This window comes from Dendrobates tinctorius, unplaced genomic scaffold, assembly GCF_039654945.1.
Source record: "Dendrobates tinctorius isolate UK_male_01 unplaced genomic scaffold, ASM3965494v1 ptg000086l, whole genome shotgun sequence".
Lineage (NCBI taxonomy): Eukaryota > Metazoa > Chordata > Amphibia > Anura > Dendrobatidae > Dendrobates > Dendrobates tinctorius.
The window spans coordinates 8,333,730-8,358,547 of NW_027361754.1; the positions used below are offsets into that span (position 1 = coordinate 8,333,730).

Genomic DNA, 24,818 nt, shown 5'->3' on the forward strand with positions numbered 1-24,818 from the left:
TTCTACGGAATTAATAGCCACTAGGAAATCCTTATATCAATCAGATATTGTGCAGACCCAAAAGACAAACATCTTTACTGAATGCATGTTATACCATATTTCACCATAACTGATTACCACATGAAAAAAAATGCAGAAAATCCAGGATGAGTAAATGTATGCCAGCAAACACATTGTCTTGAAAGCAGTCTCCTTTTAAATCTATATGTATTTTTTTATATTCCAAATAACCTGGTTTTCCAAGTTGTATCCACCCATAAATGTCCATTTACATAGGAAAACTATAGCACATAATGTTTTGATAATCAATACTAAGCAGTTCTGTACAATAGGAGCTGAGCCACAATTCTTGCCAATAGTCATGACATACAGCTGTATCACTTCCAGGTGCAGCTGCATCTGATCATAGACGAAAACACCCCATCCCCTCCAACACTGTGGTATTGATTACTTATCTTAAGGATAGGTCATCAGTTCCATAAGCCTGGAAAACCCATTTAACACAATGGTTCTGACCCCAATGAACATGCAGCTTGACAGCAGGATACCTACTACTGTTTACACCAATACAGCACCATTCCATAGGATAGATAACAAATGTACCATTGCTGAGCATCCAAGCACTAGGACCCCCATTAATTAGTACAGGGAAGTCCAAAGGACCTCTGTGAATAGAGCAATAGCGAGCATGTGCAGTTTAGCTCGTGTGTTGTAAAGCAGGGCTGTGGAGTCCTGGAGTCAGTGTCCATTTTGTTGGAGTTGGTATAAAATAGACTGACTCTCGACTCCTCAAATATATAATAAATTCGGTTCAGTGCAGGATGTGCTGTAAATGTTTTCATAATAATTTTGAAAAGTTATAAAATGGGCAGCACGGTTGCTCAGTAGTTCGTACTGCTCCTTTGCAGTGCTGAGGTCCTGGCTTCAAATCCCACCAAACACAATATCTGCAAGGAGTTTATATGTACTCCTCATGTTTGTATGGGTTTCCTCCCACACTCCAAAGACATACTGATAGGAAATTTAGATTGTGAGCCCCAATGAGCACAGTGTAGATAATGGCGCTATATGAGTAAAATAAATAAATAAAAAATGTCCTATAAGGCTGTGTGCCCACGTAGCGATTTTTAAGCGTTTTTGCCGCGATTTTCGGTGCGAAAACGTTTAAAAATCATGCACAGAACGCCCCCCATGCATTCCTATGGCATTCCGCACATGCTGTGCTAATGCTGCGCTTTTTTCCGCGGCGGAAACGCATCGCGGAAAAAAATCGCAGCATGCTCATTCTTTTGTGCGGAATCGCAAAGAATTGCCGCGATTCCGCACCCATAGGAATGCATGAGAATCGCTTACTACCCGCATGTGGCTATGCCCACCATGCGGGAAGTTATGCGTCTCATGTGCGGTTGGTACCCATGGTGTGGAGGAGAGGAGACTGTCCTCCAGACCCTGGGTACCATCCCCCTGTAAAAAAAAGAATAAAAAATCGGGGTATATTTACCTTCCGGCGTCCCGCGCTGCATTCCCGGCCTAAGCGTTCCCAGTAATGCCTTGCGGCACGGTCCAGTGATGACGTGGTCTCGCGAGATCGCTATAGCAACGCAAGACTACGTCATCACAGGTCTCGCAAGGCATTACTGGGAACACTGTGGCCCGGGAATGCAGCGCGGGACGCCGGAAGGTAAGCATACCCCGATTTTTTTATTTTTTTTTTGCATTTTAACATTCTATCTTTTACTATTGATGCCGCATAGGCAGCCTCAATAGTAAAAACCTGGTCACACTTGTCAAACACTATGTTTGACGAGTGTGACCAACCTGTCAATCACTTTCCAAGGGATGCTTCAAATCGCTTGGAAAGTGCTTGAATATCGCACACGAAAATCGCGGCAAAATCGCGATCATAATCGTGGTAAAATCGCGGGAAGGAGTCCGGTTTTTGGGAAGGAGTCCGGTTTTTGGTGTGCGTTTTAACACGCACCGTGGGCACATAGCCTAAATGTCTGTTCTATTCCTAATCTAATGATCCTAGCATTTACGGTAGTTTAGATGAATCTGTGCTGCACTTTTTGCACAGTGGGTACGGAAAGTATTCAGACCCATTTAAATGTTTCACTCTTTGCTTCATTGCAGCCATCTGGTAAATTCAAAAAAGTTCATTTTTTTCTCATTAATGTACACTGCACCCCATCTTGACTGAAAAAAACAGAAATGTAGAAATTTTTGCAAATTTATTAAAAAAGAAAAACTGAAATATCACATGGTCATAAGTATTCAGACCCTTTGCTCAGACACTCATATTTAAGTCACATTCTGTCCATTTCCTTGTGATCCTCCTTCAGATGGTTCTACTCCTTCATTGGAGTCCAGCTGTTTAATTAAACTGATAGGACTTGATTTGTAAAGGCACACACTTGTCCATATAAGACCTCACAGCTCACAGTGCATGTCAAACCAAATGAGAATCACGAGGTCAAAGGAACTGGCCAAAGAGCTCAGAGACAGAATTCTGGCAAGGCACAGCTATGGCCATGGTTACAAAAGAATTTCTGCAGTACTCAATGTTCCTAAGAGCACAGTGGCCTCCATGAATGATCCTTAAATGGAAGAAGTTTGGGACCACCAGAAGTCTTCCTAGACCTGGCCGTCCAGACAAACTGAGCAATCGTGGGAAGAGCCTTGGTGAGAGAGGTAAAGAAGAACCCCAAGATCACTGTGGGACTCCAAAGATGCGGTAGGGGGATGGGAGAAAATTCCACAAAGTCAACTATCACTGCAGCCCTCCACCAGTCGGGCCTTTATGGCAAAGTGGCCCAACGAAAGCCTCTCCCCAGGGCAAGACATATGAAAGCCCACATAGTGTGCTAGAAAACACATGAAGGACTCCCAGACTATGAGAAATAAGATTCTCTGGTCTGATGAGACAAAGATAAAACTTTTTGGTGATAATTCTACGCGGTATGTGTGGAGAAAACCAGGCACTGCTCATCACCTGTCCATTACACTCCCAACAGTGAAACATGGTGGTGGCAGCATCATGCTATGGGGGTGTTTTTCAGCTGCAGGAACAGGATGACTGGTTACAATTGAAGGAAACATGAATGTGGCCAAGTACAGAGATATCCTGGAAGAAAACCTCTTCCAGAGTGCTCTGGACCTCAGACTTGGCCGAAGGTTAACCTATCCAAAAGACAATGACCTTAAGCACACAGCTAAAATAAAAAAGGAATGGCTTCAGAGTTGACTGGCCTAGCCAGAGCCCTAACCTAAACTCAATTGAGAATCTCTGGAGAGACCTGAAAATGGCTGTCCACCAACATTCACCATCCTACCTGACGGAACTGGAGAGGATCTGCAAGGAAGAATGGCAGAGGATCCCAAATCCATATGTGAAAAACTTGTTACATCATTCCCAAGAAGACTCATGGCTGTACTAGCTCAAAAGGTTATTTCTACTCAATACTGAGCAAAGGGTCTGAATCATGTACTTATTGACCATGCGATATTTCAGTTTTTCTTTTAATAAATTTGTAAAAATTTCTACATTTCTGTTTTTTCAGTCAAGATGAGGTGCAGAGTGTACATTAATGAGGAAAAAATGAACTTTTTTGAGTTTACCAAATGGCTGCAATGAACAAAGAGTGAAACATTTAAAGGTGTTTGAATGCTTTCCGTACCCACTGTACATGCTCAGTAGTGAGCCTGCAGTGCTGTGGAGTCGTAAGTCAGGGAAATTGAGGAGTCGGAGGTTTGGCTTACCGACTCCACAGCCCTGTTTTAAAGGACAAACATTTAAGCATTAGATGAGGTTCAACTGTTATTTCCATTTTTGTATTCCATCATAGGTACAAAAATAGAAAAACCCGGGCAGTGCTCGGTCCATTGCTATAGCAATTAACAGTGTCTAACACACCCCAGTTACTATATGGACCATCAACTTTCTGTCACTGTTTCACATTTTTCCGCATAGGAGACACTGGAGCATATGCATCACAGAAGAAAAGCTCGGATTGGAGCATATACATCACATAGGAGACACTGAGGCTGGAGCAAATACATAACATGGTTGACGCTGGGGCATAAACATCACATAGGTGATGCTGGAGCTAGTGCATATGCATAACATGGGAGACCCTGAAGAATATAAATCATATAGGAAATGCTGGAGCATATAAAGTTGTGCTCAAAAGTTCACATAACCCAGAAAAATTTTTGCTTTCTTGACCTTTTTTTCAGAGAATGTGAATAATAACGCCAAAACTTTTTCTCCACTCTTGGTTAGTGGTTGGGTGAAGTCATTTATCGTCAAACTACTGTGTTTTCTCTTTTTAAATCATAATGACAACCCAAAACATCCAAATGACCCTGACCAAAAGTTTACATACATACCCTGATACAGGGAAGATGTATATCTTTGTACCGTGTTAGCCAGTAGATAGAAAAATATTCAGGATTGAGAGTCCTCAGTAGTTGATACCATTTAATGGCTAACTGAAAAGATGGTAACACATTGCAAGCTTTCGAGACTACTCAGGTCTCTTCATCAGGCTAGACTAATACAAAATCTGAAGAGTCACATATTTATGCACAATACAGCCTAGAAAAAATGCAATAGATAAGACAAGTGACGTGAAGCAGAACTATCAATATGGGAGAGGGAGAAACATAAATATAAACATTGGACCAGTTCATAGATAAGGAGTCCGGATGTTTTATGGTCCTCTGATTGGGGTCTAGTTCTGTGTTGTGATGCCCCCACATGGTTTTAAAAGGAAATTCCTTAATAAAACATGGAAAACACAGGGACTGATGCTGATGCTGTGGTGAAACTTATAAAATTCATCCTCACCCACAATTACTTTGAATTTGACAACAGGATCTATCTACAGGAGACTGGCACAGCTATGGGAAGTAAAATGGCTCCACAGTATGCAAATCTTTTCATGGCAAAGCTTGAAAGCGACTTTTTGTCCTCATGCCCCATCAGGCCCCTGGCCTACTACCGCTTCATTGATGATATTTTAATCATCTGGACGGAGTCTGAGCAACAGCTAAAGACGTTCCACGAACAGTTTAATCAATTTCATCCCACCATCAATTTAACACTCAACTACTCCAGTACTGAGATTAATTTTTTGGACACCATCATTAAGCTAAAAAACAATGAAATAGAGACATCCCTGTATCAGAAGCCAATCGACCGTCCAACATACCTTAAATGGGACAGTTTCCATCCAAAACACATAAAGAACTCTATTATCTATAGCCAAGCCATCAGATACAATCGTATATGTTCCAACCCCATGGACAGAGACAAACACCTTGGTCGCCTCAAAAAGACCTTTTTGAATCAAGGTTACCATCCAAGAACAATTGAAAACCAAATTACAAGAGCCACCAGATTGTCAAGGAATCACCTGCTAAATTACAAAGCTAAAGAAGAAAATAACCGAGTGCCTCTAGTAGTCACCTACAACCCAAATTTGGAGGTGCTAAGGGGAGCTGCACGGAAATTACAACCTTTACTACAAAAAGATGCCCGATTGAAATCCATTTTTCCAGACCCCCCACTGCTGTGTTTTAGGCAGCCCCCAAATTTAAGAAGCATCATTGTCAGAAGCTCCCTGTCCTCTACAACAACTGCAGGAACCTTTCCTTGCAACCAGAAAAAATGTAAAACCTGTCCATTTATAATGACCACAGACAAGATAAAGATCCCCAACTCACATCAGGACTACAAGATCGCAGGTACTTTCAGCTGCATTACATCTAATGTGGTGTACTTAATTATTTGTACTAAATGTCCAACTGGGGGTATGTAGTATGTGGGGGAGACAGGGCAAAAGCTTAGAACAAGGATGAATGCTCATCGTCACACAATAAGAGAAAAAAGAATGGATCTACCTGTGGCAAAACATTTCTGTATCCCTGATCACAGCAGCGTGGATATGAAATTACTGGTATTGAAAGGTAACTTCAATTCTCAGAGAGAGACGAGTTTGGGAGTACAAATTTATGACGAACTTTGACACTCTCAGTGCTGGAATGAATGTGTCGCATGGATTTATGTCTTTTTACATCAATTAAGGAATTTCCTTTTAAAACCGTGTGGGGGCATCACAACACAGAACTAGACCCCAATCAGAGGACCATAAAACATCCGGACTCCTTATCTATGAACTGGTCCAATGTTTATATTTATGTTTCTCCCTCTCCCATATTGATAGTTCTGCTTCACGTCACTTGTCTTATCTATTGCATTTTTTCTAGGCTGTATTGTGCATAAATATGTGACTCTTCAGATTTTGTATTAGTCTAGCCTGATGAAGAGACCTGAGTAGTCTCGAAAGCTTGCAATGTGTTACCATCTTTTCAGTTAGCCATTAAAAGGTATCAACTACTGAGGACTCTCAATCCTGAATATTTTTCATACATACCCTGGTGATTTTGACCTGATAACATGTACAGAAGTTGACACAAATGGGTTTGAATGGCTACTAAAGGTAACATCCTCAACTGTGACCTGATTGCTTGTAATCAGTGTGTGTATAAAAGCTGAGTGAGTTTGTGGGATCCAGACAGACTCTTGCAGCTTTCATCCAGCCACTGACATTTCTGGATTGTGAGTCATGGGGAAAGCAAAAGAATTGTCAACAGATCTATGGGAAAAAGTAGTTGAACTGTATAAAACAGGCAAGGAATACAAAAAGATATCCAAGGAATTGATAATGCCAGTCAGCAGCATTCAAACTGTGATTATCAAATGGAAAATCCAGGGCTCTGTAAAAACAAAACCATGGTCAGGTAGACCAACGAAAATTTTGTCCACAACTGCCAGGAAAATTGGTTGGGATGCAACGAAAAAAAACACAAATAACATCAGCTGAAATACTGGACTCTCTGAAAATTAGGGGTGTGGCTGTTTCAAGATGCACAATAAGGAGGAACTTGAAGAAAAATGGGCTGCATGGTCGAGTCGCCAAAAGAAAGCCATAACTGTGCATTTGCCACAAAGTATATCACCTACAATACGCAAAACCGCACAGAGACAAACCTCAAAACTTCTGAAACAAGATAATTTGGAGTGACGAGACCAAAATTGAATTTTTTTCGCCACGACCATAAACGTTACATTTGGAGAGAGGTCAACAAGGCCTATGAACACCATTCCAAATGTAAAACACGGAGGTGGATCCCTGATATTTTGTAGATAAGTGAGCTACAAAGGAACAGGAAACATGGTGAAGGAAAGATTAATGCAGCACATTATCAGCAAATACAGGAGGCAAATTTGCAATCATCAGGCCGGAAAGCTGACCATGGTGTTAGGCATCAGGTTTCTGCATCTGCTCTGCAGGAATCCAGAGCCTCACACTCTGCGGTCTCCTGCTGTCTATCTGCCGCAGAGGAGATTGCTTTGCAGCAGATCGCTCCAGAGACTAAGTCTCTCTGTTCTCCTACTGGGCATGCTCACGAGACGATCTCCCATTGGAGATCGGGAGTCATGTGCCCAGTTCCTGCTCCAGATCTCATTGGTCTATCTCAGAGATCTGGAAGCTTCCGGAAGGTCCCAGCTATAAAAAGTGCGCATGACCGTTCTGCCATGCGCTAGTATAGTCTCTAGTTGCTACTGTGTGATGATGGATGCATGAACCTGCGAATGACTTATTAAGATCCCCTTCCTCTGATATTACGAATGTGTACAGGGACTTAGATTAGAGTCAGCGCCAGCGCGTGGCAAGCCTCAAGCCACTACATCATCCACAGTGCTAGCGTCCGACATTGCGCCTTCTTCCTTGCTTTGTCGACTAGAGGCAGTGTTCTACGCGCTGCAGTTGCAACCCTCTTTTGCGTCCACAGTAGCGACGCCGCACGCACGGTAGGTCTAGACGGACGCAGCTCCTCTGTCTTGGGTCCTGTTCCTGTGACCAGATACCGTGTGTGCATTTACCTGAGACCTGTGACACTAACAGGCTCAGTCTTTTGTGTTTACCTCTGCTGACATCTCTGTGAGCAAACAGAGATTGCTTACTGCACTTGGGTGACGTTCAACCCGTGTGCGATATACCGCCATATTGTGCATCTGTCATTATCTAGCAGCGGTGTAACACCTACTGCACGGAGGACCCCGAGCGGTGAACGCACTTTATTATTAATTTTTATTTAGTGCGTTCCGCCGTTCCTAACACATGGGACATACTTGGACGTTCCAGCCTGACAATGATCCAAAACACAAGGCCAAATCGACCTGCCATAGGCTAGAGCAGAAGGAAAAAAAGGTTCTGGAGTGGCCATCTCAGTCTCCTGACCTCAATATCATTGAGCCACTCTGGGGAGATCTCAAGTGCGCAGTTAATGCTAGACAGCCCAGGAATGTACAGGAACTGGAGGCTTTTTGCCAAGATGAGGGGGCAGCTTTACCATCTGAGAAAATAAAGAACCTCATCCACAACTACCACAAAAGACTTCAAGCTGTCATTGATGTTAGAGGGGGAAATACACGGTATTAAACAGGGTATGTGAACTTTTGATCAGGATCATTTGGATGTTTTGGGTTGTCATTATGATTTGAAAAGAGAAAAAACAGTAGTTAGACAATAAATGGCTTCACTCAACCACTAATCATGAGTGGAGAAAAAGTTTTGGTGTTATCATTCATATTCCCTGAAATAAGGCCAAGAAAGCAAAAATTCTGCCAGGGTATGTAAACTTTTGAGCACAACTATAGATCCCGAAGGGGATGCTGAAGCACATATATCACATAGAGGATGCTTGGGCTGTTGCTTATACATCACAGTAGACACTAGGTCTGGGTTATAAACAATACCTACAAGCCGCAAGGGTGGCCCGTCTTCATTGATGGAACAGGAACGCAGATGTGCAGACTCCACCCACAAGGACCGTTCTGATGCTGGCACTGGCCAGCGTTCAGTACTTAATCCTTCACTGAAGGTTCCACAATGTTCAGTAGTGAAGCTGTGTGCGCGTGCACGCCATATAAACAGCAAACTAAGAGGCTGGCAAAATGATTAGCCCAAGCCTTGCAGTTCCCCGGAATTTCCCCAGGGGACAGAGTAAAGAATCCCTATCCCTGAATTAGGGTATCCATTGAAAGGAATGGCTATATCAAAAAAACAAAAAAAGCACATCATCAATTATCTTAAGCTTATTTCCCAAAAACATCAAGTTAGCACTTATCCGTGGGGGACATCTTGCTGGTCACTGGTGTCTGACAAGCGGGAACCTCAGTGATCCTGAGAATGTGGCTCTGCGAGGTGCGATTTCCATCAGACCCACAGACAACGCGAATGGAGCGGAGGTTGAGCACGTGCACCTCCATTCAGGACAGGGCTGCTGAGTCCTGATCGTAGGATTGCCCCAGTGATCAGCAACTTAGCCCCAATCTCATTGATAGAGAACATTATTTATTGGTACAAAACCTTTAAATTTACACACACAAACATTCAGCATGTAGATGAGATGAAGTTGCTGGTTGTAAAAGACCTTGCAGATTTTACATGCTTATAATCCAAACTTAATATGCCATGTATGAACACGGTCCAAGTCCAAAGTCATAGAATCATAGAGTTGGAAGGGACCTCCTGGGCCATCTGGTCCAACCCCCTGCTCAAAGCAGGATTCGCTAAATCATCCCAGTCAGATGTCTGTCCAGCCTCTGTTTGAAGACTTCCATTGAAGGAGAACTCACCACTTCTTCATGGAACATGGACTTAGGTTTGAGTCCATGTTCTCAAACCTAAAACACTGTTGTGCAATCTTCTCTGATGAATGTGTATTTTTTGCCTACTGAGGACTCTCAATTCTGAATATTTTTCTATTTTTTGCCTAGAATTTGCTTTATAAGTGCATATTTTACACAACATGTTTTTAATGTGTTAGTGTAGAAATGTTGAAATTCTGCACCTTTTTATGGGGGGTGGGGGAGTACATGCATTTTTTTTTCTGGCTCCCCATGGCCTCCGGGTACAATATTCAAGCAGATAATGCAGCATCTTACAAACACATTGCCCGCCATACTTCAATACGATTAGGGCAAGTTTGATTTCAGCTCAAATCAGCACAAATTCTAAATGTGAACTGCACAGTGGCCTGTAGGAAAAGAAATTACACAATTTACAGTGTGATCCTCCCTCAGATACGTGGATATTCGCATTCTCCTCAGAGGTTTCTCATCACCTCACGCATCAGTCTTCTCTCAGACTCACATGAGGACACTACTGAATCACCGCCTGTGATTGGCTGCAGTTCCCGCTATACAGACCACATGATTTTTACCAACCTTTCAACAACGGTCAGACTAATTCCCGCCTTTACGAACAAACCAGTCGCCATTTGACTTTTGGGCAAAGCCAGCATCGCCACAGATTAGTAAAGAGTAAAACCATAGTCACGGATAATACAGTATAACCGACTCATACTCCCAGCGCCAAGTACCGGGGGATTTTTAGACCCGAATTTAGCGGTTCACCCGGTTTCACGCACGGCGATAACCCGTCCCTCCGCTCAGTCCACTAACACGTCGAAGTCGCTATTAATTCCTTCATGACTGAAGTAAACCGGCGAGGTCGGGGTATGTAGTAATGATTTAAAGATGGCGGCGGTCACCCCCGCTGACTGCGGACACAGGAACGTTCCAGAAGATGACGACAGTTTGGGTCAGGTGTTCGTTCCCAGTGCGGGGATTGGCTGGAGGGGCGTTGACGTCACGCACAAATTCTGGAAGTTTCTCGGCTGTATAAAAGGGCGCCGGCTTCGTTGCTCCACCTCATTTCACCAGCGCGCAGCTCGGAGACGGCGAGCAGCTCCACAGTGACTGAGGAAGGATAACTGCAGTGCAGGTAATGTGGCGGCGCGATGGCTATTAGCCGGTTGTTTGGCTCTATGCTTCTCCCTTGTGGACTGCTTTTATTACATAATATGGGAGATTTCGGCGTCTTTATCAGTCGCATCCCCAGTGTCGGCTATTATCACCCACTCCTAGTATCTCTCTCATCCGTGCTCCTAGCAATGATTTACTAGTAAATGTGGGGTCCGAAGTGTTAGTGGTGACTGTTCTCTCCGGGTCACGTGGTCTTCTGTACCAAAATGGCGGCTTGCTCTCCCAAAATGGCCTCCAGGTGTGCCCTTTACAGCCGGTGGCTCGTGAGTCCCTTATTGTGGCCTGCCGATCTGTGCACAGGCTGATGTAGCAGAGCTGGTTGTTACATAGTGGTGTTACTCCGGTGTGTGGGTCACCCTGGATGTAGCCCACCTGTGCAGAAATAAGTGGTTTGATCACATGAGTGTCTCTGCTGATCTGTGGGGGAGGCAGAGCTATGTCTGGAGGGTCCAACAAGTGACATTATTGTATAGATTAAGCAATCCTGGAGATGTAGCAGAGCTGGCTGTGTGGGATGGGTGTAATAATGACCTTACTGTTTTACTAGGAGTACTCCCTTGTCTCTGCTAGACTGAAAATGGTGACTTTTAAGTAGCAGGTACAGGACCATAGTGGACAATACCTCTAATCATAGGAGCTGTGCTACTGGATGTTGCAGTCCTCCATGTGAGGGTTGGTAGTGCCCTTATCTGTGGCTTCCTGTGATGGAGTGTCCTATAACCCTTGTAATGGGGGGCCCTTTCACTATTCTGGGGAGGGGGGTCACAAAGACTTGAGACAAAGGTGTATGTAAAGTGCTTCTCAAGTTACATGGTAGTTTAAAGCATCAGGACTCAAATGCTTTGTATTGGGGCCCCTCCTGTCTTCCAGTGAGGTGTCATATGACCACTTAAGCTGTTTGCTAGGACCTAGTTTAGTTTCATGGCTGCTGTGGTCACATGACCTGCCTGAAACAGTAGGGGCTTTAGCAGGTGGATGTCCCATTGATATGTAATAGCTGGAGGTCTTTGTAGCTGTACTACTCCCAGCTGCAGTCCTGCATCTTGTATTCTCACTGTTATTTTCTCCATCACAGAAACCATGTCTAAGGGACCAGCAGTTGGTATTGATCTTGGCACCACCTACTCCTGTGTGGGCGTCTTCCAGCATGGTAAGGTGGAAATCATTGCCAATGACCAGGGCAACAGGACCACTCCCAGCTATGTGGCCTTCACTGACACAGAGAGGCTGATTGGTGATGCCGCCAAGAATCAGGTTGCCATGAACCCAACTAACACAGTCTTTGGTAAGTTCTGGTCCATGATCAGTGATGTTCCTCTTCAGTGCTGGCACACAGGCTGACTCATGTATTTTGGTATTTAGATGCCAAGCGTCTGATTGGCCGCAGGTTTGAGGACGCTGTGGTGCAGTCTGACATGAAGCACTGGCCGTTCACTGTTGTAAGTGACAGCAGCAGACCTAAAGTCCAAGTGGAGTACAAAGGCGAGACAAAGTCCTTCTACCCAGAAGAAATCTCCTCCATGGTGTTAACAAAGATGAAGGAGATTGCAGAAGCTTACCTTGGCAAGGTAAATTGCATCTTGCTGGGCATCCACATTTGTTGGGGGGGGGGGGGGTTCGGTCAGTTGCTGTGTTTACACCAAGATCATGGTGGTCTTTCAAAATTGTGACCTGCCTGCTGTTCATGGGCTGCATGGATAAGGTAGCATCAGTCGATCGCTGTGATGAACGTTTCCAACGCCATTCGTAGTTTTCACCGGACCAGAGCTATGAGGCTCATGACGGCCCCCAATACCTTCCTTGGATGTCTGAGCGATCATGTTAAATTTGTCTTTTCCTCAAGTGACTAATTCACTTTTCCTTTCATATTACCCCACTTATCTGGTGGCTGTGAAGCAACAACTTGCACTGTATGCAGAGGCTGTGGCTTGTCTTGCTGCTTTAGTTGCACCTTCTCTGCCATCCACCCAAGTCTTGTATGTGAATATATTTGCTGACTTGTAGTGTTTTTATCTCACAGACTGTGACCAATGCTGTGATCACTGTCCCTGCCTACTTCAATGATTCCCAGCGTCAGGCGACAAAGGATGCTGGCACTATTTCTGGCCTCAACGTCCTGCGTATCATTAACGAGCCAACTGCTGCTGCAATCGCCTATGGATTGGACAAAAAGGTAACATATGCCATCCAGTTAATCTGCAGATCGCTGTGATGAACGTTTCCAATGCCATTCGTAGTTTTCACCAGACCAGAGCTGCGAGGCTCATGACGGCCCCAGTACCTTCCTTGGATGTCTGAGCGATCACATGCAATAGATAAGCATGAGTGGTCTCATGCACTGTCAGAAAAGCATGCATTCATGGGGTAGGGGGCAGGATCTTGCTTGTTTTGGCCTAACACTTTATTCTCTTTACAGGTTGGTGCAGAAAGGAATGTGCTGATCTTCGATTTGGGTGGTGGCACTTTCGATGTGTCAATCTTGACCATTGAAGATGGCATCTTTGAAGTAAAGTCAACTGCTGGCGACACTCATTTGGGCGGTGAAGACTTTGATAACAGAATGGTGAATCACTTTGTGGCTGAATTCAAGAGGAAGCACAAGAAGGACATCATTGACAACAAGAGAGCTGTTCGCCGTCTCCGCACTGCCTGTGAGCGTGCAAAGCGTACCCTGTCATCCAGCACACAGGCTAGCATTGAGATTGACTCCTTGTATGAAGGAATCGACTTCTACACATCAATCACCAGAGCTCGCTTTGAAGAGCTGAACGCTGATCTCTTCAGAGGAACCCTGGACCCAGTAGAGAAGGCTCTCCGTGATGCCAAGCTTGACAAGTCCCAGATCCATGACATTGTGCTGGTTGGTGGCTCCACACGTATCCCCAAGATCCAGAAGCTGCTTCAGGACTTCTTCAATGGGAAGGAATTGAACAAGAGCATCAACCCAGATGAGGCCGTAGCCTATGGTGCAGGTATGTCTGAGTACTGCCACATGCAGAATGATTTGTATCGCTGTGATGAACGTTTCCAATGCCATTCGTAGTTTTCACCAGACCAGAGCTGCGAGGCTCATGATGGCCCAATACCTTCCTTGGATGTCTGAGCGTATTTCATACTAATCATGACATGACGACTTTGTTGGTGAGCTGTCTAACTGTTTTCTCTCTTTGCAGCTGTGCAGGCTGCCATCTTGTCTGGAGATAAATCTGAGAATGTGCAGGACCTCCTTCTGCTCGATGTCACCCCTCTGTCTCTGGGTATCGAGACTGCTGGAGGAGTTATGACTGTCCTAATCAAGCGTAACACGACCATTCCCACCAAACAGACACAGACCTTCACCACCTACTCTGACAACCAGCCTGGAGTCCTGATTCAAGTGAGGAAACAACTTGCCTTATTTATACTGTGCCTCTCCAGTATACTGGTGCATGCTGGGAGTTGTAGTCTTGCTGCATCAGTACTGACTGTCTTTATCCTACAGGTATATGAAGGTGAGAGGGCCATGACCAAGGACAATAACCTGCTGGGCAAGTTTGAACTGACTGGAATCCCTCCTGCCCCTCGTGGTGTTCCTCAAATTGAGGTGACATTTGACATTGATGCCAATGGTATCCTGAATGTGTCTGCAGTGGACAAGAGCACCGGCAAGGAGAACAAGATCACAATTACCAACGACAAAGGTAACAACTGCCTCAGATCAGTCACCATAGGTAGCATCAGTCGATCGCTGTGATGAATGTTTCCAATGCCATTCGTAGTTTTCACCAGACCAGAGCTGTGAGGCTCATGATGGCTCTAGTACCTTCCTTGGATGTCTGAGCGGTTGACAAATATTTTGTGTTGGTCCACAACTTGTTAGAGCTGTGCAGATTAATGTGACTATCATCAACAGGTCGTCTCAGCAAGGAAGACATAGAGCGTATGGTCCAAGAGGCTGAGAAGTACAAGGCAGAAGATGACAAGCAGAGAGACAAGGTTTCCACCAAGAACTCGCTGGAGTCTTATGCCTTCAACATGAAAGCCACTGTAGAGGATGAGAAGCTGCAGGGAAAGATCGGTGATGAGGACAAGCAGAAGATCCTGGACAAATGCAATGAGGTCATCTCCTGGCTGGACAAGAATCAGGTATGTATGGAGGTGATCTTAGAGGGTCGCTATGATGAATGTTTCCAATGCCATTCGTAGTTTTCACCAGACCAGAGCTGTGAGGCTCATGATGGCCCTAGTACCTTCCTTGGATGTCTGAGCGACCTGCACTTCATCTGTAGATGTGTGCTCAATGTACACTGCCTCTTGATCTCTAATCCCTTGTTTCCCCCTACAGACTGCAGAGAGGGATGAATTTGAGCATCAGCAGAAGGAGCTGGAGAAGATCTGCAACCCCATAATCACCAAGCTGTACCAGAGTGCTGGTGGCATGCCAGGAGGAATGCCTGGTGGCTTCCCAGGAGCAGGTGGAGCTCCCTCCGGCGGTGCATCATCTGGGCCCACAATTGAGGAGGTCGACTAAACACAAGCTGGAAATGCATTCCCCTGATGAGACTCCTAGGGCACAAATGTTCATTGGCTGTTCCTAACTCCCAGTTATGCTATGGTGTTGGGGCGTTAATACTTGAATTCACTCCATCAGACATGGAACACCATGGCACTTTACCTGTACTGTAACAAACCGGTCCAGAGAAATAAAGTATTTAACTGGCAAGTGGTGTGTGTGTGTGTCTCATGGCTTTTCTTTTTGGCCTCCTAGCATGGGTCCCATCTGTGTTTGCTGTAGGTATTAGGGCTGTCCTGAAACCCTTAAATGCTTGGTCCCCCTTGTATCGTGTAACATCTGCTAGGTGCTGACATCTGGGCTTATAGCCTGATCTTGTAAGTGACTTAAACATGGCAGCTGTGACGTGACACTTCACCCCCAACATGCAGCAGACTAGCTCTGTAATGGAGTGATGTGGCTTGTGCAAATCATGATTGATCCTAGGACATTCACTTAATATACTGGTAACTTGTTATAAAAGCAGGCATCAGCTTGATATTTTCAATAGACTCTTCCCCCTCATGATAGGTGTAAATATGGTTCATATAGTGAGGGTCTTGGTCTTTGGAACTGCTAAAACTTTATGTGATTCGGATGCACCCAGCATAAAGCGCTGTACACAACAGGCTTTGTGCATTTAACAGAGTTCCATGGCTTTAAATCTAGTTTGCGAAATCATAGGGGACTGGATTGTATGTGGTCAATAGATAAATCGAGTGTAGCACTGGGTACAATGCATTTACTATAAAGCACCAGTAGAGGGCAGTGCATTTCAGTTGCAATGGTGATCATGGCAATTGCCACTAGATGGCAGATCAAAATGGGGATGAGCACAACTATATTAAAGGGGACTAAATCCTATATACCTCCATGGCCACAATTTTCTGCCTATGATCAGTTACAAACCTAATGTTCACAAAGAAGCAAAATAATTTGAGATGCAAAACCAGAGCCAAATTAAGCTGTATACAGCTCTGGCAAAGAGACCACTGCAGTTTTATAAACTTCTCTACATGTCAGATTTCCATTCCAGTGTCTGAATTCCAACCAGAGGTACACCTCATTCTACTTAATGTGCTTCTGATTAGGTGATCAACAAGGAAAGTATAAAACCTGTGGTATTCACACCTCTTGCAATAGGACAAGCTGGATGGCAAAACAAGTGCTAGTAATCGCCCAAAAGTAATAGAAATGAATAAATAACTAATTTCAATAGGGTTTTTTATTGAACATAGCATTACATAGGCAAAATTTTCCCTTGCAGGGGAAATTTAACTTTAAACATCACAAATGCTGACATGGGAAGAGACAAGACGGTGAATGGGAGAGAATCATTAAACCCACAGTGCGTTTTTACAGTAGTATGTATTCCAGGGGCATAACAAGAACTGATTGGGCCCCATAGCAGACTTTTAAATGGGGGGGCCCCCTTCAAGACGCACCCCCTTACCGATAATGCATACTAGAGTCAATTGTTACCAAACACTGCAGAAAAGGCTGGGCTGGGCTGGCACTGAAGAAAAACAAAAAAACTGAGGGCGAGGCAAGAAATCAGGCTGGCTGAGTGGCTGGCATTAACTAAGCTGAGACAGGGCTGCCTGCCTTCCTCCGTGCAAACCGACCTCCAGGAACTACATTTCCCAGAGGTCTATGTGGCAGGCAGCTCTGCAGAGAGCAAATAGACAGTGAGGGCTCAGGGAAGGGGCAGGACTGAACTAGTCTGAAGCAATACACTGGCTGCAGGGAGGCCGGCCCAATATGAGCTTTGCTCCGCTCAGCAGGCACAGAAATGCAGCGTAGGCTGTTTTCCGCTGGGTCCCCGGATCCCCTACACTACACGTGGCGGGCCCCCAAGACAGCATTGGCCACAGCGCCCGCCGGAGCGCTGCAGATGCAGTAATGTACTTATTTGCAAGGGGCTGGCTGGCACATTTTAGCCTGGGGGGCAAGTACACAGCAGTGGCCCATGAGTAGCGGCCCATCGTTAAAAAGGTCCGATCTTAAGCTACAAGTCTAAAGTCACTATATGTGAATCCTCACATGTGCGCTGTGAGGATTCTCTGGCGGTGGGAGCTGGCACTTATGTGATCAAGTATGTGATGTGTATATTCCCAGTCATATTACAACTAGACTGTTTCTGGCCTTGCTCAATACAGGTGTAATAAGTGGGGCCGAGCAAGGCTAGTTGTCATGTATGCACATCACAAACCTGCAGTCACGCGCCCGCCGAATCACAGCACTGCGAGCAATGTTCACGAGTCTGCAGTCAGTGACTTGTAACTTAAATCTGGACAACCCCTTTCACATGTTTACCTCTGGCTGCTTCATAGGCTGTATGCCTACTACTGTATTGCCTGTCTGAGAGCTGCTCAATGAAAAACCTGAAAGTACTGGGATCGGCTCAGATGAGTGTTTCTATTGATCAGACAAATCGCATATTATGCTCATGTATTTTAAACTGGATATACATTTTCAGATATGTAGTAAAGCAAAGTATGCTATGCTTCTCATTACCTAGGATTTTTTTTTACAATGCTCTATACTGGTCACACCTGGACCTGCCTACAGAACCTCAAATATCACATATGGAACCATATAATTTTCAGTTTTAACATAGCCATGAAGCACATTATGGTTTGCTACATGTGTACATGATCAGAACCAGTAGTAGAATGAAGTGACAGAACCGTCAGCATATACATGCAGCACCAGAACCACCGACAAGTAGATGAATGCAGGGCCAGAACCACAATCAGTAGATGAATGCAGGGACACAGCCACCATCAGTAGATGAATGCAGGGTCATAACCACCATCAGTAGATGAATGCAGGGACACAGCCACCATCAGTAGATGAATGCAGGGACACAGCCACCATCAGTAGATGAATGCAGGGACAAAGCCACCATCAGTAGATGAATGCAGGGCCAGAACCACCATCAGTAGATGAATGCAGGGCCAGAACCACCATCAGTAGGTGAATGCAGCAACAGGACCACCATCAGTAGATGAATGCAGGGTCAGAACCACCATCAGTAGATGAATGCAGCAACAGAACCACCATCAGTAGATGAATGCAGTAACAGGACCACCATCAGTAGATGAATGCAGTAACAGGACCACCATCAGTAGATGAATGCAGGGTCAGAACCACCATCAGTAGATGAATGCAAGGACACAGCCACCATCAGTAGATGAATGCAGGGTCAGAACCACCATCAGTAGATGAATGCAGCAACAGAACCACCATCAGTAGATGAATGCAGGGCCAGAACCACCATCAGTAGATGAATGCAGGGACACAGCCATCATCAGTAGATGAACTCAGGGTCATAGCCACCATCAGTAGATGAATGCAGGGCCAGAACCACCATCAGTAGATGAATGCAGGGCCAGAACCACCATCAGTAGATGAATGCAGCAACAGGACCACAATCAGTAGATGAATGCAGGGTCAGAACCACCATCAGTAGATGAATGCAGTAACAGGACCACCATCAGTAGATGAATGCAGGGTCAGAACCACCATCAGTAGATGAATGCAGCAACAGAACCACCATCAGTAGATGAATGCAGCAACAGAACCACCATCAGATGATTGCAGGGCCAGAACCACCATCAGCAGATGAATGCAGGGACACAGCCACCATCAGTAGATGAATGCAGGGACAGAACCACCATCAGTAGATGAATGCAGGGTCATGAATACCATCAGTAGATGAATGCAGCGACAGAACCACCGTCAGTAGATGAATGTAACGTTAGAACCACCATCAGTAGATGAATGTAACATTAGAACCACAGTCAGGAGATGAATGCAGCACCATGCTTACTACAGTGGTCAATTTCAGTGTTAGATAAGCCCCATGATACACTTGTATGACATGAACATGTAGCTCCCAGTATGTCCTTAACTATGGTAAGAAGATACTGGGAGTTGTTGCTACCTTTATCAGCAGACAGCGGACCATACAGGAACCTCACTACTTATGAGATGTAGTCAGTAATAGAGATTTCACTGAATTGGCACCCTTACACCAGATACAAATCCAACAAATTACCGTAATTGCAAAAACCACTGACTGTGGTGGAAAAATAAAACTTTTAATAAATTGTGAATAAACAATATATCAAATCATCCACCGTGCTTGTGTGCAGTCTGTCCAATCAACCCCTGCCACAAGAGGGGGTCATAAAGGACACTAATATAATTATACAACATTGTATTCATGGACTCCAAGACACCCTTTAATGAGGGAAAATCTCACTGGGCATCCTTTTTTAAGGGAAGTGTTTAACAATTATTGCATATATGGATATACTATATATGGATATACCATTGCATCATTCCCAATCATTAATAGCCAATTTTACACTACAATATCCGTAGACTAAAGTGCTAATGCTATTGCACATTGTCCCCAATAGAATAACGGAATCTCCCTAATACAGTGTCATCCGTTGACTACACAAAGGCTCCTCTGCCCAATTGAAACAGATGCCAGCCTGTGACCGAATGATTTATCTCACTCAGTCCGTAGATGTCACCTCTCATATGCACATGCTATCCCCTTATTCACATGGGAGTAACATTAATATAGTCTGCCAGTATACTGAGCCATAAACTTAAGGCTCTACCACATCCCGGCAATTTTGTCTCATCCCCGTACTCATAATGGGATTAATATGTCCACAATGTGCCTGAGATGTTAAGCCGTGATATTAAGCTCTGTCATACCTCAGCAATGTTGCCTCAACGCGTTTCGCCCTACACTATCATATTAGGGCACATCAGGAGGCTTAGCCCTTTTGCTGTGCGCTTATGATTTTACAACGGCGCAGAATACTCCTGGCCACGATGAGAGCCGCGTGCGGCGGCATGGACGCCGAGCTTTTATAAACCGCGCATGGCTTTCATCCTGGCCAGGAGTATTTTGCGCCGTTGTAAAGTCATTATACTGCCAACAAAGTATAAATATCTACCATGTTGTAATAATTGTCCATCAATGTGCTTCCTACAGAAAAAATCCCCCTAGACTGTCTCTCTCCATAATATCCCTCCCACATCACCCTTCTCCATAATATACCCCCTACACGACCCTCACCATAATATACCCCCACACATGCCGCCCCTCCCCATGATAAATGTCCCTCTCCATAATATCCCACCCACACCGTCCCTCTCCATAATGTTTGTCTCCATAAGGTCCCCCACATACTGCCCTTAGTCTCTATAATGTCCTCCCTCCACGCTGCCCGTCTGAACACACACACACTCATACACACTTACACATACTCATACACACTTACACACACACTCATACACACACTTACACATACACACACACTCATACACACACTTACACATACTCATACACTCACACATACTCATACACACACTCACACATACACACTTACACACACACACTCAAACACACACACATACACTCATACACACACTCACACATACTCATACACACACTCACACATACTCATACACACACTCATACACACACACACACACACTCATATACACAGTCACACATACACACACCACACTTACACACACTCATACACACACACTTTCATACAAACAATGCTGTGCGGCTGCCCTTGTGGACTAACGACATGGATTCATGCCCCATACCTTATGCACAGCAAATGACAGTTCTCCAATCTTCAGCAGCTCAGCTCTGAGTCCGGCTCCTCATTGGAGCGCTGCTGCTCACCATTCTTCCCGCCGGCCGCCTTGTCCCTGCCTCTTCTGCCCTGCTCTGCGTCGCCAGCAGCAGCGTGAGGAGGTCGCAGCATGATGACCTCATCACTCTACTGCACGCTAGGCCGCGGAACAGCAACAACGGCGATGCTCTGCCACCTGGCCCAGCCCGCACTGTTAATTGCACTACCGGGTAGCGCCGATCGGGGACCCGGGCCCCTATATGGGCCGGGCCCTAAAGCAACCGCTTTGGCTGCTACCCCGGTAGTTACGCCCCTGATGTATTCATTAGCATAGTTTCAGAACCCAACCCAGCCTGGTAAGATCCTGACTGGTGTTTGAACATCGGAGGGTTGATATATATTCATCACATCTCTCGCGTGCCTCCCTCTTGACTGAGTCGTGGAGAAAGATGTATTGCCTGATCCAATTGTAAACCTGACTCCAGCTCTAACCAGGGGTACCAGAGTTTGAAGAACTGTTCCCACTTATTTCTAGAAGCTTTGATCCTCTCAAATAACATGATATTATTCATTCTGTCCTTAACCAATGATATTGAAAGTGAGGGGAATTTCCATTTTGCTGCTATATGGATTTTAGTAGCCATAAATAGAAAATTTGCCAATTTCTGTGGGCCCTTAGGGAGTGAAGGATATTTTGCTCCCAGTAAGAAGACTTCAGGGTCTAAACTAATTTTCCAACCCAATATATGTGGCTGTTCATTTTCCTATGGGACGCAACTTATACTGATTCACTCAGGTGATGTACTGATATAAGTCATTCCCACTGATGCTTGCTCTGTGTTAAATATACTTGAATATATTTAGAAATTGTGCTATGTGAGTATATGCAGCCCAATTATAGGTAATAACCTGTAGCCATATGGAATATATATAGCATGATTTGGCTCTGGTTTTGCATCTCTTAAAATAACTCTGCAGTTCCATTACTTTGCTCTTTGCGGACATTTTAGATGTTTGTAACTGATCATAGGAAGAAAATTGTGGCCATGGGAAATAGATAGGAGGATTTAGTCCCCTTTAACCCCTTCACCCCCAAGGGTGGTTTGCACGTTCATGACCGGGCCAATTTTTACAATTCTGACCACTGTACCTTTATGAGGTCATAACTCTGGAACGCTTCCATGGATCCCGGTGATTCTGACATTGTTTTCTCGTGACATATTGTACTTCATGTTAGTGGTAAAATTTCATTCAAATAACTTGCATTTATTTGTGAGAAAAACGGAAATTTGGCGAAGATTTTGCAGTTTTCCAACTTTGAATTTTTTTGCCCTTAAATCACAGAGATACGGCACACAAAAAACTTGATAACTAACATTTCCAACATGTTTACTTTACATCAGCACAATTTTGGAACCAAAATTTTTTTTTGTTAGGAAGTTATAAGGGTTAAAAGTTGACCAGCGATTTCTCATTTTTACAACACCATTTTATTTTTAGGACCACATCACATTTGAAGCCACTTTGAGGGGTCTATATGATAGAAAATACCCAAAAATGACACCATTCTAAAAACTGCACCCCTTAAGGTGCTCAAAACCACATTCAAGAAGTTTATTAACCCTTTAGGTGCGTCACAGGAATTTTTTTGAATATTTAAAAAAAAATGAACATCTAACTTTTTTCATAAAAAAAATACTTCAGGTTCAATTTTTTTTATTTTACCAAGGGTAACAGGAGAAATTGAACTGCAAAAGTTATTGTGCAATTTGTTCTGAGTACGCAGATACCTGATATGTGGGGGGGAACGACTGTTTCGGCGCATGGCAGAGCTCAGAATGGAAGGAGCGCCGTTTGACTTTTTCAATGCAAAATTGGCTGGAATTCAGATTGGACGCCATGTCACGTTTGGAGAGTCCCTGATGTACCTAAACAGTGGAAACCCCCTACAAGTGACCCCATTTTGGAAACTAGACCCCCCAAGGAACTTATCTAGATATGTGGTGAGAACTTTGAACCCACAAGGGCTTTACAGAAGTTTATAACGTACAGCGGTACAATTAAAAAATCATATTTTTTCCACAAAAATGATCTTTTCACCCCAATTTTTATTTTCCCAAGGGTAACAGGACCCTAAAAGTTATTGTGCAATTTTTCCTGAGTACGCTGATACCCCACATGTGGGGGTAAACCACTATTTGGGCGCATGGCAGAGCTCGGAAGGGAAGCAGCGCCATTTGACGTTTTTGGCTGGAATTGAGATCGGACACCATGTCGCGTTTGGAAAACCCCTGATGTACCAAAACAGTGGAAACCCCCCACAAATGACACCATTTTGGAAACTAGACCCCCTAAGGAACTTATCTAGATGTGTGGTGAGAACTTTGAACCCCCATGGGCTTCACAGAAGTTTATAACATAAAGCCATACAATTAAAAAATCATATTTTTTCCACAAAAATGATCTTTTGACCCTCAATTCTTATTTTTCCAAGGGTAACAGGACCCTAAAAGTTGTTGTGCAATTTGTCCTGAGTATGCTGATACCTCACATGTGGGGGTAAACCACTATTTGGGCGCATGGCAGAGCTCAGAAGGGAAGCAGCGCCATTTGACGTTTTTGGCTGGAATTGAGATCGGACACCATGTCGCGTTTGGAAAACTCCTGATGTACCAAAACAGTGGAAACCCCCACAAATGACACCATTTTGGAAACTAGACCCCCTAAGGAACTTATCTAGATGTGTGGTGAGAACTTTGAACCCCCATGGGCTTCACAGAAGTTTATAACATAAAGCCATACAATTAAAAAATCATATTTATTCCACAAAAATGATCTTTTCACCCTCAATTCTTATTTTTCCAAGGGTAACAGGATCCTAAAAGTTATTGTGCAATTTGTCTTGAGTACGCTGATATCCCACATGTGGGGGTAAACCACTATTTGGGCGCATGGCAGAGCTCGGAAGGGAAGCAGCGCCATTTGACGTTTTTGGCTGGAATTGAGATCGGACACCATGTCGCGTTTGGAAAACTCCTGATGTACCAAAACAGTGGAACCCCCCCACAAATGACACCATTTTGGAAACTAGACCCCCTAAGGAACTTATCTAAATGTGTGGTGAGCACTTTGACCCCCCCAGTGCTTCACAGAAGTTACAACGCCCTGGCATGAAAATAAAAGATTCGTATTTTTTCCACAAACATGATCTTTTAGTCACCATTTTTTTATTTTCCCAAGGGTACCAGGAGAAATTGGACCCCAAAAGTTGTTGTCCAATTTGTCCTGAGTATGCTGATAACCCATACGTGGGAGAAAACTACTGTATGGGCACACGTCGGGGCTCGGAAGGGAAGTAGTGACGTTTTGGAATGCAGACTTTGATGGAATGGTCTGCGGGTGTCATGTTGCCTTTGGAGAGCCCCTAATGTACCTAAACAGTGGAAACCCCCCACAAATGACACCATTTTGTAAACTAGACCCCCCAAGGAACTTATCTAGATGTATGGTGAGCACTTTGAACCCCCCAGTGCTTCACAGAAGTTTACAATGCCCGGGCGTGAAAATAAAAAATTCGTATTTTTTCCACAAACATGATCTTTTAGTCACCATTTTTTTATTTTCCCAAGGGTACCAGGAGAAATTGGACCCCAAAAGTTGTCCAATTTGTCCTGAGTATGCTGATACCCCATATGTGGGAGAAAAC

General features: G+C 44.4%; 1 protein-coding gene and 3 non-coding genes across 4 annotated transcripts; all 4 read left to right on the forward strand.

The window, feature by feature from the left end:
• The first annotated feature begins 10,706 nt into the window (after positions 1–10,706).
• HSPA8 (heat shock protein family A (Hsp70) member 8) lies at positions 10,707–15,602 on the forward strand. The gene is made up of 9 exons (XM_073584991.1): positions 10,707–10,859; positions 11,976–12,185; positions 12,263–12,468; positions 12,921–13,073; positions 13,317–13,872; positions 14,074–14,276; positions 14,382–14,580; positions 14,793–15,025; positions 15,225–15,602. The coding sequence occupies exons 2-9, from the start codon at positions 11,981–11,983 to the stop codon at positions 15,408–15,410; spliced, it is 1,941 nt and encodes a 646-aa protein (XP_073441092.1). The 5' UTR covers positions 10,707–10,859; positions 11,976–11,980; the 3' UTR covers positions 15,411–15,602.
• Positions 12,617–12,716, forward strand: LOC141098130 (small nucleolar RNA SNORD14). The gene has a single exon (XR_012234155.1). It is a non-coding gene; the product is annotated as a small nucleolar RNA SNORD14 (small nucleolar RNA).
• On the forward strand, positions 14,625–14,723 carry LOC141098122 (small nucleolar RNA SNORD14). Its single transcript, XR_012234148.1, has one exon. It is a non-coding gene; the product is annotated as a small nucleolar RNA SNORD14 (small nucleolar RNA).
• On the forward strand, positions 15,052–15,150 carry LOC141098128 (small nucleolar RNA SNORD14). Its single transcript, XR_012234153.1, has one exon. It is a non-coding gene; the product is annotated as a small nucleolar RNA SNORD14 (small nucleolar RNA).
• Positions 15,603–24,818: the final 9,216 nt, after the last annotated feature.

Coding starts and splice junctions, on each gene's coding strand:
- HSPA8 (XM_073584991.1), top strand. CDS start 11,981: ATGTCTAAGGGACCAGCAGTTGGTATTGATCTTGGCACCACCTACTCC. Junction 12,469..12,920: donor CAGAAGCTTACCTTGGCAAG/GTAAATTGCATC, acceptor TTTATCTCACAG/ACTGTGACCAATGCTGTGAT. Junction 13,873..14,073: donor GGCCGTAGCCTATGGTGCAG/GTATGTCTGAGT, acceptor CTCTCTTTGCAG/CTGTGCAGGCTGCCATCTTG.